This window comes from Eptatretus burgeri, chromosome 3 (assembly GCF_056783735.1).
Source record: "Eptatretus burgeri isolate ZD-2024b chromosome 3, Ebu_testis_v1, whole genome shotgun sequence".
Classification (NCBI taxonomy): Eukaryota; Metazoa; Chordata; class Myxini; order Myxiniformes; family Myxinidae; genus Eptatretus; species Eptatretus burgeri.
The window spans coordinates 145,940,045-145,956,096 of record NC_140963.1 but is presented as its reverse complement, the minus strand read 5'-3'; the positions used below and the strand labels follow the sequence as shown (position 1 = coordinate 145,956,096).

General features: G+C 47.3%; 1 protein-coding gene across 2 annotated transcripts in view; it reads right to left on the bottom strand.

Annotated features, from left to right (window-relative positions):
• LOC147031225 (integrin alpha-6-like) overlaps positions 1–16,052 on the bottom strand; it is a 378,714-nt gene that overhangs the window by 294,148 nt on the left and 68,514 nt on the right. For both annotated transcript variants that reach the window (XM_085876100.1, XM_085876099.1), the window contains exon 2: positions 11,833–11,960. In XM_085876100.1, the coding sequence (XP_085732226.1) occupies positions 11,833–11,960 (128 nt within the window). The remainder of the gene's footprint in view (positions 1–11,832; positions 11,961–16,052) is intronic.

Below are 16,052 nucleotides of genomic sequence, written 5' to 3'. Positions count from 1 at the left end.
GATAATTGAGGTAACACCGGTCAACGAGCGTATAATGAGATTAAGGATTCGTCACTCCTTAGGTGTCATTTCCCTGGTCTCTGTTTATGCTCCGACTGAGGCGAGTGATCTCACCGTGAAGGATGCATTCTACGCCACACTCGAGTCTGTGGTTGATCAGTGCCCCAGACGAGATACACTTCTAGTCTTGGGGGATTTCAATGCATCGACTGGAACTGATAGGGACGGTTATGAGGTGTGTGTTGGTCCCCATGGGTCAGGAACTATGAACCAGAATGGCACTAAGTTCCTTGACTTTGCAAGAAGTCATGGACTTAGGGTGGCTGGTTCATGGTTTCAGCGCCCACAAGCTCATCGCTGGACTTGGTATTCCAACACTGGCGGTGTGGCAAAGGAGATTGACCATGTCCTCATTGACGGTCGTTGGAGGATGATCCAGAACTGCAGGGTCTACCGGAGTGCTCAGTTCCTCAATACTGACCACAGGCTTGTTGTAGCAACTCTAAAGCTGCACCTTAAATCCTGGAGAATGGTACCATCCCAGCCGAGGCTGGATGTTGCCAAGCTCAGGGATGAGAGAGTAGCTGAGGAGTTTGCGAACAGGCTGAGTGGACATTTGGGGGGTCTGGGTGCTTTGGGGGGTCCTGAAGAGTTGTGGAGCGCCTTCAAGACCACCGTCCTTGATGTTGCCGGTGGATGCCTTGGAGCTCACTGCAGGGCAAAGAAGAATTTTGTCTCTCAAGGGACACTGGATACCATTGACCAGAGTCGCAGGGCCAGGCTGAATGGCAGAGCTGAGCTGTTCAGGGAGCTGAGGCGTAAAACTGTACGTGCACTGAGGATGGACAAGGAGGCCTATGTGCGAGGAATCTGTGAGGGGGTAGAGCATCACCTGTGGACAGGTGATTCTCGTCCCGCTTACAGGGGAATTCGCGCATTACGTTAATCCAAGCTGTTAGGAGCACTACAGTTCGAGCAGAGGGTGGTAGGCTCTTGACAGAGGAGTCTGAAGTGAAGGCCCGCTGGGCCGGTTACTTTGAGCGGTTGTACCAGGCTGATCCCCCAACTGTTGAGTTGGACGTCAAGGGTGTTACAATCCCTGTTGCTGACCCTCGAATCAACTGTGGTCCACCTACGCTTGTGGAAACACGGGCTGCGGTGAACCAGTTGAAACGGGTCAAAGCTCCAGGGATCTGTGGCATCCATGCCGAACTTCTCAAGGCTGGTGGAAATGCTGCACTCGTGTCGTTGCATGCAGTTTTGTGCTCTGCCTGGAACACAGGCATCATCCCAACTGACTGGAAGAGGGACCTTGTTGTCCCTCTCTGGAAAGGGAAGGGTGATCGCCAAGACTGCAACAACTACCGAGGGATGACGCTGCTCTCAGTGCCGGGCAAGGTCTTTGCTCGGATAATTCTCGATAGGGTTCACCACCATCTGCTTGAGCACCAGCGTCCAGAGCAGTCAGGCTTTACACCAAAGAGGTCAACGATTGACCGTATCCTTGCACTTCGTGTCCTCACCGAACGCAGACGAGAGTTTCGGCAGGGGCTGCTTGCAGCCTATGTTGATCTCTGTAAAGTGTTCGATTCAGTGAATCGGGATGTCCTCTGTAGGATTCTTGGTCTTCGTGGGGTGCCACCAAAACTGATCGATCTGATGTCTGAACTCTACTCTGGTACTGAGAGTGCTGTGAAGTGTGGTGGTACCATCTCTGACTTATTTCCAGTTGTTACTGGAGTTCGTCAGGGATGTGTACTTGCCCCCACACTTTTCAGCACTTGTATGGACTGGATTCTCGGGAGGATGTCGGAGAGATCAAGTTGCGGTGCATCATTTGGGAATGTCAAGATCTCGGACCTTGACTTTGCAGATGATGCAGTCATCTTTGCGGAGACTTTAGACATCCTCTTGGGGGCCCTCGAAGTGCTGAATGAGGAGTCGGAGCCGTTGGGATTACGGGTTTCTTGGGTCAAAACTAAGATTCAGGCTTTCGGTGACATCTTGGATGCTGCTGTCCTGTCTGTGTCTGTTTGTGGTGAGGATGTTGAGGTCGTGGAGAGATTCACCTACCTTGGCAGTGATATTCATGTCTCTGCTGGCTGCGAGTCAGAGGTCAATAGACGTCTGGGTCGGGCCTGGGGAGTCATGGATTCACTGGATCATGGGGTGTGGCGCTGCCGGTACCTGTGCGGGAGGACGAAAGTCCGAGTCTTCAGGTCCTTGGTACTTCCAGTCTTGCTCTATGGGTGCGAGACTTGGACTCTGAGCAAGGATTTGAGACGGAGACTTAATTCCTTTGGTACCAGGTCTCTTCGGAGAATCTTTGGCTATCGCTGGTCGGATTTTGTGTCCAACGAGCGGTTGCTGAGAGAGACTCGGATGAGATTTGTTACCTGCATAGTCCGTGAGCGTCAGTTGCGGCTGTATGATCATGTGGCTCGTTTTCCTGACTTCTCACCTGCTCACCAGATTCTCTCAGCGAGGGAGTCTCATGAGTGGAGGAGGCCAGTGGGTTGACCACGTGCCTCATGGTTGCAACAGGTTGACCATCATCTCAAGGAGATGGGGATGGGCCTGGCATCTGCCTGGGGGATGGCCAGACGGAGGCCCCTGGAGTACCGGCGGAAAGTGGACGCAGCGACGTGCTGTTCTGGCACATGCTCCCATACCTGACCTGACCTGACACGCAGCTGTTTCGAAAGAATAATGCTTGTGAACATATCCCTGAAATGTCTATGAAAATACAACCTTGTTTTTTGTTGAAAGCTACTCATGTCTTCTGGGTTGTCTACAGTAATCACTGTAATTGGTAATCACCCAGACTCCAACCTGCCAATTCCTAAAAAAAAGTGTGTGTGTGTGTGTGTGTGTGTGTGTGTGTGTGTGTGTGTGTGTGTGTGTGTGTGTGTGTGTGTGTGTGTGTGTGTGTGTGTGTGTGTGTGTGTGTGTGTGTGTGTGTGTGTGTGTGTGTGTGTGTGTGTATGCGTGCTGTTGTTCATAAAGCATAACATATTCTCTGTGCCAACTCCCCTACATCTATCTCTCTCTATCTCTATCTCTATATCTATCTCTCTCTCATCTTTGCTCTACCCCCTCCCAATAGAGTGCAGCACCCTCTTCCCACATCTCCTCTCTTCTCTCTGCACATATCCGGACAGTGATTATGTCCGGATGGCAGTTTGTCTCCAGACGCGTCCGGGCGGTGTTTGTCTCCAGACGCGTCCGGGCGGTGTTTGTCTCCAGACGCGTCCGGGCGGTGTTTGTCTCCAGACGCGTCCGGGCGGTGTTTGTCTCCAGACGCGTCCGGGCGGTGTTCGTATCCAGACGCGTCCGGGCGGTGTTCGTCTCCAGACGCGTCCCGGCGGTGTTCGTCTCCAGACGCGTCCCGGCGGTGTTCGTCTCCAGACGCGTCCCGGCGGTGTTCGTCTCCAGACGCGTCCCGGCGGTGTTCGTCTCCAGACGCGTCCCGGCGGTCTTCGTCTCCAGACGCGTCCCGGCGGTCTTCGTCTCCAGACGCGTCCCGGCGGTGTTCGTCTCCAGACGCGTCCCGGCGGTGTTCGTCTCTAGACGCGTCCCAGCGGTGTTCGTCTCCAGACGCGTCCCTGCGGTGTTTGTCTCCAGACGCGTCCCGGCGGTGTTTGTCTCCAGACGCGTCCCGGCGGTGTTTGTCTCCAGACGCGTCCCGGCGGTGTTTGTCTCCAGACGCGTCCCGGCGGTGTTTGTCTCCAGACGCGTCCCGGCGGTGTTTGTCTCCAGACGCGTCCCGGCGGTGTTTGTCTCCAGACGCGTCCCGGCGGTGTTTGTCTCCAGACGCGTCCCGGCGGTGTTTGTCTCCAGACGCGTCCCGGCGGTGTTTGTCTCCAGACGCGTCCCGGCGGTGTTTGTCTTCAGACAGCTTGGCTGCAGATGCATCCGGGCGATATGTCTGGACAGGAGATTGTCTCCAGACCGTATTTATAGTGTGACTGGTAGAAAATGGATTTCAGACATTAATTTGTTTCCATTTTCACTGTTATTCTCTGCAGAATCATTTTGATGAGATGGTATGAACTGTAATTAACACTCCCCCGCACGTCTGCCTTCCCTTCCTCTCACCTCACACTATCTTCCGTTCCACCACCCTTCCTCACTCCCCCTCCCTCTCTTCTCTCTTCTCTCTTCTCTCTTCTCTCTTCTCTCTTCTCTCTTCTCTCTTCTCTCTTCTCTCTTCTCTCTTCTCTCTTCTCTCTTCTCTCTTCTCTCTTCTCTCTTCTCTCTTCTCTCTTCTCTCTTCTCTCTTCTCTCTTCTCTCTTCTCTCTCTCTCTCTCTCTCTCACACCCCTCTCTTTTTCCCCCTCTTTCCCCTCCTTCTCTTCACTCTCCTCACTCCCCTCTTTTTCCCTCCCCCCCTCTAGTATTTTCGTCAGCGAAGTGACGGGTAGTGTTTGCACATACATCACAATCGCCATGAACGGTACAGACAAAATAGGAACAAAAGCGTTTTTCATGAAAATCGATCATGATAGGACCAGAGCCATGGCCTGAGAGGAAAGAAGAGGAGAGTTTGGATGGGAGTAAAGTAGGGGTCTTTCACTCAGAGAGTAGTTAATGCATGGCATGGCATCTCTGGAGAGGTAGTGGCAGTAGAAAAAACAAGATTGGTTAAATTGGAACTCGATCGGTACTTTGAAGCATTGCAGATAGAGTACAGTATAAGGTTACAGGGATTTGCAAGCTTGTGGATATATGGGTGATACTACTGGGCCACCGGGAGCCAGAATGGGCCATGGGGCGATAAATACCAAGTGGCCCATTTTATCCGGGCCCTCTTAAAAAAAAACACATTTCCAGAGGTTTCTGTATTTTCGTTGTCAGAAACACATGCTGTGTCTAAAGGAAATTGGGGTGTTCGTCACATTCCTCTATGCAGATTTGATTAACACTCCATCCGGATGGGGTGTGACCAACACTCATGTGTTCATTTACGTCATTACGTAAATTGTTCCGACAGGAATTTATTTTCAGAGGAAGGGTGTCACCGTCCTTGCCAGGGAATCGTGGAATCGTCCTGATTGGCTTGCAGGGAGATGCAAAAAAAGGTTCCCCATCCTACCTCCTCCCCCTTCTGGTGTTTCATCATCACAAACAATCATTATATGAAACACAAAATTGAAGGAATAATTACAGGTCCCTATTAGTTCCAGGCCCATGGGTAGTTATCCCGCCCCCCCCCCCCGACCCTCACATCTCGGCACCCGTGTGGTAGTATCGAGTGTTGGTGTAGCACAAAGATGATGGGCCAAATGGCCTCCTCCTGTGCCCAATTTCCTCGATATGTGTGTACCCCCCCCACCCATCCCCTTTTTCTCTCCTCTAGTGGCTACAATTATTCCCACCTTCTTGTGGGGTCGGTTGGAGAGAGTTTTGGCCCAAGGCATTCATGAACCAGCCTATCAGGTCTGCTACTCCACTGAAGGTACAGAGATTTGTTATTTGTTCATGGTGCCAACAATAGCTCGGCAACTCCTTGTGCAAGGTCCTATAGGGTCTTTGATGTACACCAAGGACCAATGCTGGCAGACGCATTCCCGGCCTTAAAAGGTCCCCTGACACCCAAAAGTACTGAAATTTCATATATATGTCCTATAGGAGTTTTTCATCGTGATTTCAGACCTGATAATGTTTTTTCACAATACTCATTCTGTAAAATGTAAAATTAAAAAAAAACAAACCTCTTCGGGAACGCCCCTAAAAATTCTCCTGAAAGGGGCGTAACCCACATGACGTAAACTGCAGGGTGACAAAGGCTGCACGTAAATTACTCGGGTTGGTGGTCTATGTGATTATATTGGCTTTCTGCTAGTTTCCACATTCTATTGGTCGACTCAATCGCTTCGTTCATTTCTGCTTTAAAAAAAATCGAACATTTGGTTTTGAATAATGGAGGGCATGGACTTTCATTTGTCTGGTAACAACAGTGAGTGTGAGAGAAATGAAGGATTTTGGTCTGAATCAGATGGAGAATTGTAGGATAACATAGTCGCGGGAGGTGAAGTTCAGGCAGCTGGAAATGAAGAACGGCCTTACCAGTTCAAGCCCGAAGCAGGACAAGCAGAGGAAAATGGCGATGAAATTCCCGGAGTTCATGATGACCGGGAGGACATCGAAGGAAGACGGAAATAACAACTGGTTAGACTAAATCCTATTCGTAATTCAATAATGTAAATTCGACTTGCATACTGCTCGATATCCGAAATATTTTAGTGAGGTGATGTGACCAGAGCAGCGGACATGTTTTTCCGCGGCGAATGAATCGCAAGCAAGGCCGGCGCATGTCATCGGCCGTGTCTCTCCGCGCATAAAACGAAGCAATCTCGCTGTCCGGATGAGATGAAAACTTGTGAGCAGAACACACCTTGCGTCACAATTGTCAAGAGTAGTCCGATAAATCTGACGTTCTGTTGCATTTTTATTTATTTTATTCCTACTGTCGTCATGTAGCGCCAGTCGAAAACAATGAAGAAAAGAGAATAATAAAAGAAAGCTACAGCACATCAGATTTATCGGTCGAGTCGGACGGACGACGGATTTATCGGACTAGTCCGACGGACGACGGATTTATCGGACTAGCTAGACTCAAGAGATCTCAAGTTGACAAGTAACTTGTATTAGCATGCACACAATGTATAAGTCAATGCGTAAGAGTCCAAAGGCGATGAGGCCATGTAAAAGGACAGATAAATTTGTCTTTCATAGTTGTGCCAACATATTTTACCCTGTAAATTTATTACAGCATTTTGGCTAAATGTTAATGAATAGCAAGCCAATGGAAGCAGTACCTTCATTTTAGAATAAACCCATGTATGTCGAATGCAGCCATACCTGGCTTGCATGTATGTGGAATCGTACCTATCCCAGCAGGCTGGTTTCAATGAACAATTCAATAAGCTGCAAAATGTGGGTGCAGGTTTTTCACATTGTTCGATTTTAAAATTATCTCCTTGCGCCTTGAAATGATGCAATATTAATCTTTAGTATTTTACTTGTATGTTCCTGTAAGTTTATTTTTAATGGAAAGGTTCAACAGTCACATTTTATATTTTGTGGACATGGTATAGCCCTTTATTTTGCATACATGTATTGGATTTGTATAAGACTGCGACAAGGTTGTAAAGGGATCAATAATTGCCTCATGATTGTTGTGCATACACGGCTCAGAAACAGAATTTCTTGTCTCTGCATGTGAGGAATGAGGGGTTGCAGAAACATTTTTTTTTTTTTGCATGACAGTTAATGGGGGAGGTGGGGGGGGCATGATGATACCTTTGAAAAATAAATATCAGATAGTAGTAGTGTTTTCTAATTATATTTACAGGTGTTCCTCTATTGAAGGCTGCTCCACAATGCCTACATTACAGGAATCTGTATGCTGCAAAGAAATAGAGCAGATAGTCACAAAGATGGATGAGCACGAGGAGAGCATAGACTGCATCACACACCACTCTGGGCTTCACAGCGTGTGCCTTGATAGATTGGTACTGGAAACTGCTTATTATCAGTACCGTCAACAATATAGACGGCAAGCTATACAAGGTGCCACTGATAATGAGTGAGTTTGAGTCAATTTTAATGTATTTTCGTGTATGAGGAGGTACAACTGGTAGGGATAAACAGAAGGTACATGTACATGTTCATTGTCTTCATGGCTTGCTTTCCTTTTTCCCCCTTCTCTTGTGCAGCAAAAACAGACACATTGCATACAGACAACTTGCTAGATGGTGTTGGGGGTATCTTGGAAAGTCTGTGAGGGTCCCACTACCTTCCTGTGCCGTTATGAAGATCAGACAAACTTTTCCTTCTGCGGAGTATCGGGGATTTGAGGAAGCGTGAAGTGGGCATTAAATCAGATATCCAAATGGACATTTATTGTCGTCATTATTTTTTCATCTTGGGTGGGCATGGGCGCTGCAAATGACGCTCGTGTCGCTGGGGCCTTTCCAGTTTCCCTCGTCAGCTTCACTTTAGATGTCCATATTCTCTGACGGTTATCATCTTTCGGGAATACATGAAGGCTTACACTGTCTTTGGTTGTATTGCTGCATCCTGTTACGATACATCTTGCAGGCATTTTAGAAAGTTTTTTTTTTAAGGGGCGGGGCATAGCAAGTTGTGAAAAGCACGAGAAATGTTCGAAATATTGGTCGAATTATCCCATTTTGGATTATAAAAACAAAAACATGGGTGATTTCTTCACTAGGAAGGTCAAGTTAATATATAAATAACCAGAAAGTTGTGGGTGTCATGCGACCTTTAATGTCCATTTATGAATGGCACACATGTTGATGCCTCTCCTCTCCTCTCTTCTTCTTCTTTCGGCGAGCTCCAGTTAGGGGTCGCCACAGCGGATCAACCGTCTCCATTTCGCTCTATCCTCCACATCTTCCATTGACACTCCAACCACCCGCATATCCACCCTCACCATATCCATGAACCTCTTCTTTGGCCTTCCTCTTCTCCTCCTGCCTGGTGGCTCCATCTTCAACATCCTTCTCCCGATATACTCCGCTTCCCTCCTGTGCACATGTCCAAACCATCTCAATCTCGCTTCTCACTTTGTCTCCAAACCGTCCTACCTGCGCTGTCCCTCTAATATACTCATTTCTTATCCTATCCATCCTCGTCACTCCCAACGAGAATCGCAGCATCTTAAACTCTGCCACCTCCAGCTCCGCTTCCTGTCTTTTTGTTAGTGCCACCACCTCCAAACCATACAACATAGCTGGTCTCACTACCTCTTATATACTTTCCCCTTCACTCTTGCAGCTACCCTTCTATCACAAATCACTCCTGCAACTCTTTTCCAGCAACTCCATCCTGCCTGCACTCTCTTTTTCACTTCGCTCCCACACTCTCCATAACTTTGGACAGTTGATCCCAAGTATTTAATCCCATCCACCTTCTCCACCTCAACTCCTTGCAACCGCACCATACCACCACCCTCCCTTTCATTTACGCACATGTACTCCGTCTTACTCCGACTGACTATCATTCCCCTTCCCTCCAGTGTGTACCTCCACCTCTCAAGGCTCGTCTCAGCCTGCTCCCTACTCTCCCTACAGATCATGATGTCATCCGCGAACATCATAGTCCATGGAGACTCCAGTCAGATCTCGTCCGTCAACCTGTCCATCACCATTGCAAACAGGAAAGGGCTCAGAGTCGATCCTTACTTCATCATATTACTCATGTTTATGCCTCTCCCTGCTTCCAAAACTCCAGGGGGTAGTTATAGCTGGGTTGGGACTCAAAACCAGGCGAGACGGCTCAGAGGAGAGTGTGCATTCCTTGATGCTAACCAACCAGCCCTAATACATTGCAATCTCTGCAGGTGGAGTGAGGTGATTATATTACCTTTGATGCAAAGCAAAGTGAAATGGTGTACTTTCCTTATCTGAATGACGTGGTGAATAATTATTCCTGTGGTCCTAATTATATCTTTCAAAAGAACAGCTCCAAGGCAAGTTGATGGAGCTCTTGCTCTCAGGTGCAGTGTTCAATCAAATGGTGGCAAAAAGGAAAACTGGTTTTCCTCATTGAATCGTTCATTGATTATTTTTTTTCCATCATCACCTCCACCACCAAAGGTGAAGGAGGTTACGTTTTCACTCCTTTCTGTCTGTCTGTTTGTCTGTTTATGGACAGGATGTCTCAAAAAGTTGCGGACGGATTCGGACAAAACTTGGTGGGCAGGTTGGGTGTGTGGCAAGGACGAATTGATTCGATTTCGGTGAGGATCCGAATCCGGATCTGACTATAAGAATTTCTTAAGTAATTCTTCACCATTGAGAGAGGTTGGGCTCAAAAACGACAGAGAGCACAACATTTACCCTTGGCAAAGGAGAGGGTATGGCATTTGGGTCCATTTGTTTGTTTGTCTGTGTTTTTCTCTGCCAGCGCTTGTTCGATTGAGACTAAATTGTCACCATTGGTGCGACTACTCATGTAGAATGTTTTATTGATAATTACGTCGTCATAGATCACGTGGTGTGGCAGCCATTTTGGAAAAACGGGAAAACTTTGGACCTCCATCTCTGAAACCGCACCAAGGAAAAAAAATTGAAACTTGTCATGTAGCAAGTACTCCTCATGGGGAATAAGTGTGATGTTTTTTTTATGACGTTATAGGGGCCCTCGTTACGACTTCATAAATGCATATGTAGAATGCCACATCAGAGTAGTATGAAAATTTTTGAGGGTCATCAAGGAATAAAATGGTCCACAGATAAAAACATTAATGACGTCATCGGTCATGTGATTAAGGAGCCATATGGTTAGAAATTAAATTAAATTTTTTTCAAAACCTTCAAAAGTCTCTGAAGTGGCTGAACAAATCGAGGTGAAACCTTACACAAATGACCTCCTGTCCATGAGGAAAAAAAGGTTCATGCAGATGTCATAAAAGATGTCACATGATTTGGCAGCCATATTGGATTTACCCTCAAACCTATGAAAAAAAAAAAAGACACCACTCAAAAGAATTCCTGCTGATGGTCTGCAATCTCTGATTGCTCTTTATCTTGTTGAAAAAAGGAATTGGGCCAGATATGTCCTTGTGGATCAGGCATTAAGGGGTGGAGGTATGCTCCCTACCGATTGCCCTTCTAGTTTATTTTATGTGATCAAAATCCAACTGAAGAGTCTTTTGAATGAGGGACTTGACCAGGACAATGATGACCCTGTCAAAGTTGTGAGAGGGCGAACGGCCTCGAGGTGGCATTCATGGATGAAGGGTGCGGTTCATCGCTTGGTGCTTCATCACATCACTCATGATTCCACAAGTAACCGGACAGTGATAAACATGTCTGACACAAACGATAAATGTCTGGAGTCGAGGCTGCATGAAAGATTATTGAAAGTTCATCGTTTAAATTTAATAGATCGCAATAGTTAACCTCCGCCATCGAAGATGGACGGAGGTTACTGTTTTCACCCCTGTCTGTTTGTTTGTTTGTGAATAGTATTACGGAAAAACTCCGATGGATTTCGACGAAACTTGATGGGGGGATTAGGTATGGTCCAAGGATCATGCCATTAGATTTTGGGCTTGGTCCAAAGTCCAATATGGCCACTATGGTGGCCATCTTGAAAAAATATTTGAATTTTTGTTTTTGCATTTCTACATGTTTTAAGTGATTTCCAAACCCCCCCCCTGAAAAAAAATTGTTAGAGAAAAAAAAAATTTGCAACTTTTTTTAAACAAAATTTAGATTTTTTTTTTTGCATTTCTCCATGTTTTCAGTGATTTCCAACAAAAAACATGCCAAAATTATAATTGTGGCTGGTTTTGGAACTTCAGGTGGATATACCCACGTAAAATCAATTTCTGTCTCAAGGAATCTAGTTATGACGAATGAATTGAGTATGTCAAAGTTAAAAGTAAAAGGGAAAGTTGCAAACTATAACTCTGTGAGCACTGTTGACGTCAAATTGAATGAATAGGATATCAGGTTCACTTGAGTGACCGAGCAGTATTGGCGGCGGAGGTTTTGCACTCTACCGAGTGTTCCCCCTCTAGTTCTGTCTTTGTTATTGAACAATCGACCAACAGGAAGCAGCATGACCTTTGGACTGCAGTCTCAGGCCCTTCCAGTGAAACTGTCTCGGCTTTATCTGAAAATAGTTTTCAGAACATTTGCACACAGCAGCTCATCCACCATGACCCTTGAACCATTTTTCATCGCATTCTCCTTCATTACGGAAGCCTTATGACTATCCTCGAGGATTAGAATCGTTTACCCTGTTATTGTAAAAAGCCGCGTTCTAGCAAGCGATGAATAACATTGTAAATACCGTCGTTATCGAAGATCACTCGTTCACAGTCGCTGGTAGAGTCTGTAATCGGACACCGGTACATCCCACCAGTGCTCTTTGCTCCTTGATGCGAAAGACCCTCTGCCTTTGGAGCTCCAACAACGAGCCTGTTGTGGAAGATTTCATATTACAAGTCAATAATCATACTGTGAATTGTATCACTGTCAGGTATTTATTAATAAAATACAATTGAGCAAATCATTGTTTTCATTCATAATATATTCAATCCACAAAAACGCAAAAATTTTGAAACTCCCTTCCCTAAAACTTGTTGCTTCATTCCTCTCCTTTCACTTATCTTTCCATTCCTTTCTCACTGTACCTTCTCTTTTCTGCCTTAACCGTTTCTCTTCCCCCTCATAAAAAACCCTTCACCATGCACCACCATGCTCACCCACGAACCACCACCCACACTGAGCCACCCGTGCTCACCACACGCGCACGCACGCACACACACACATTCAGCCATATTCCACCAACACACTCCACCACACTCTCTGCAGTGCTTAGCCACACTCCAACACCAACACTCCGCTCCCCATGCTGCGCCACCCAGGCTCAGCCGCACTCCACTACTCACACTCCACCACACACCCTCCACCATGGTCCACCAAATGGGCTCTGCCACGCAGGCTCCGCAATGTTCCGCACACACACTCTGCCACGCATGCTCTGCCACACATATTCCGCCACACAATTCCATGCTCAGCCATCGACACCCCGCCACCCATGCTCCGCTATCCACCATCCACCACCCATCTTCTGCCACACACACTCCACCACCTCACTTGTGATTCCCCGGCCTCAAAATAACAGCTTGTTGGAAGCATCTAATCATAATCATTACATATGGGCCTGAGTGAGGGAAGATTGAGAGGTTTCAGAACACCTGCCACCACCCATGCTCAGCCACACCCACTCAGCCACACCCACTCCCTAATGCTCAGGTACACCCACTCCCTCATGCTCAGTCACACCCACTCAGCTATACTCAGCCACACCCACTCCCTAATGCTCAGCCACACCCACTCAGATACACCCACTCCCTAATGCTCAGCCACACCCACTCAGCCACACCCACTCCCTAATGCTCAGCCACACCCACTCCCTAATGCTCGGCCACACCCACTCCCTAATGCTCGGCCACACCCACTCCCTAATGCTCAGGTACACCCACTCCCTCATGCTCAGTCACACCCACTCAGCTATACTCAGCCACCACCACTCCCTAATGCTCAGCCACACCCACTCAGCTACACCCACTCCCTAATACTCAGCCACACCCACTCCCAAATGCTCAGCCACACCCACTCAGCCACACCCACTCCCTCATGCTCAGCCACACCCACTCGGCAATACTCAGCCATACCCACTCCCTCATGCTAGCCCACAACCACTCCCTCATGCTCAGCCACACCCACTCAGCTGTAATCAGCCACACCCACTCCCTAATGCTCGGCCACACCCACTCAGGTCTACTCAGCCACACTCAGCCACGATCCCAGATTGGAAACTTTCTCCTGTTGAATAGTTGTTGTGCCACAGAAAAGAACAGCTTGTTGGAAGCATCTATCCATTACATATGGACGCGAGTGAGGGAAGAGGGAGAGGTTTGAGATCGGTAAATCAATTAGAGAGAAATGTGGGGTTTAGGATTTGGTGCATCTTGAACCGGTATCCAGGCTCAGGGAAGAACAGAATAACAGGGGGCAAAGGGTCAACAGACAAAAAAAACGGGGTGAAGACAAGACACCACAAGACAAGTCATGCGGTTGTCCAACGGGTCAAAAGGAGTGGTTGCGTGTGAAAGGTGGGAATGGGATCTCAGTGGGGACTGGGCAATACAGCGCAGAGGTTATAAATGGAGGAGACCATGAGGTGATGTCAGGAAGTTTGCAATCCTGGAAGATCTCAACCCACCAGACTCAAGAAGACCTTCACACAGGTCAGAGAAGAGGTTGAATGAATGGAGGTGATTTAGCTTGGACAAGGTGAGTGTGACTAGGAAAGGGTCTCTGGGGGAATGTATGCAAAGTCAGAGAGCAGGAGAGTAAACAAGTGTAAGGCACGAGAATCAAAAAGAATAACCCTGAGGTTCAGCCTCCTGTTATAACATTGGCATCGAAATGGACGGCCTGAGGTTCCAGTGTCAAGGGCAGCAAGCATGGGATACGGCAGCATCAGCCGAAAGGGGGAGCCATTGTCCATGATGCTTATGGTGAAGACCTTTCACACCGTTTGAAGCCGAGTCGGACTTGCCTTTGTTCAGTGTACAATGTGGTGGGGGAAGGGGGTGGAGCGAGGGGGAGAGGGCGAGGGGCGAGGACGAGGGGTGGGAAATATTAAACGGTGCAGACATTCCGTGTACGAATGTAGTTAATAAATGTCCATATTTGCGTACATAATAAACAGATGGCCCCTTTACACCCTGAAACATGGGAAGCGCTGAAATCAGAAAAGCAAAGCGAAGTTCCTCACCATTCCAAACCATTGTCAAAACATCAAGTCAAAGTGTTGTTATGTCATGATGATGCCATGAAATGGAGTTTGTTTTGTTATCTCCATTGTTATCATCATTGACATTGGAGAATAAACCCGCCGCATGGCTGGTGTGCAGAAGGGCAGACACCATACATGACTGTGGCACACGACCATTGTTGGGCACACATGGTGCAGCTTTCGCTGATGTTGGGACGCGATCTATGCCTTGCTCCACCAAGCTCGAGGTTCTAATTCATATGCATATTGGTGTGTGTGTGTGTGTGTGTGTGTGTGTGTGTGTGTGTGTGTGTGTGTGTGTGTGTGTGTGTGTGTGTGTGTGTGTGTGTGTGTGTGTGTGTGTGTGTGTGTGTGTAAAGCATGGTGAGGCGGTGAGTCAGTACATGCGGCCGTCCGGGAAGCCCTGTTGTTTATGCCTATTAATCACATTCTGTTTGAACGTTGGTTGCACACCACACAAACGTCTATAAATTATGTACTGTTGCAATGTTCCTTTCACAGTGATGCTTTGATTATGTCTAAAGACCCTGAAGACCCCAAAAACCCAAAACACCCAAAAGACCCCAAAGATTCCCAAAGACCCCAAAGACCCCAAAGACCATCGAAAACCCCAAAAGACGCTGAAGTCCCAAAAGACCCTGAAGAGCCCAAACACCCAAAATATCCAAGAGACCCCCAAGACCCAAAAATACTCGAAGACCCCCAAAAAAACGCTAAAAAAACCCCAAAGACCCAAAAGCCCCGGAGAACCAAAAATACCCCGAAGACCCAAAAGACCCTGAAGAACCCAAAGTCCCAGAAGTCCCAAAAGGCATGTGTGCCCCTTTTGACCCCTTCGACCTTAACACCATTTCAACGCCTTACACCCTTCAGACAGATTAGACAGCTTAGACCAGTGAGCATTTAGACCATTTGGATCTTGTATCACAAATGAAATTTCAAATCAATAAATATATCACCGATATTACAAATAAATTTGTAGAAAAGAAACGTTTTTATTATGATTGGTGTAAATCATGCCAACACAGCAAATCTGTGACGTCAATCTCAGCAATGACGTCAATCTCAGCAATGACGTGTGGAGAGGCGAACGTAGTGAGCCGATCCCCGCAAGTCGATGTACTAGGCTACAAGACCCGTCGCTTCACTGATGGAAATACCAATCTTTGCTGTGATGGATTATAATCAAAAGGGCAAGAAGAAAAAGGATTCCTGGGAGTAGAGGAGAACCAGCGTCGCAAGTTGGCGTTTGCAGTTTCAACATGTGCCCATTGTTACGACCCAGCCCTCGGGTAGAGGGTTCAGGGTACCGTCTGTTGTTCCGGAGGTCCTAATCGACGTGCTCGGGAGACCAATACGTACCCCGTGTGCGGTCGCGCCGTATCGGCAGTCAGATGTGACCGAGCGGAGTTAACATCCCGCTGCTGATGCCATTTCACACACCCCACTCTTCAACACAGTATGGTATGCAAATCCAACAATGCAATGTAAAATTCAAAACAATAGGAACAAATGCAAATCTTTTACGCAGGATAAAGAAACACAGGGTATACCACGAAGCAATGAATAAACCATGTAACAAAAAAAAAAGAATTTCATAAAATATCTTCAATGATAATAAACAAGAAATTCAAGGACAGACAGGCGCCAAGACAAAATGAACAAGACAATTCCATGGCCTACTAGGTATCCCTAGCTAA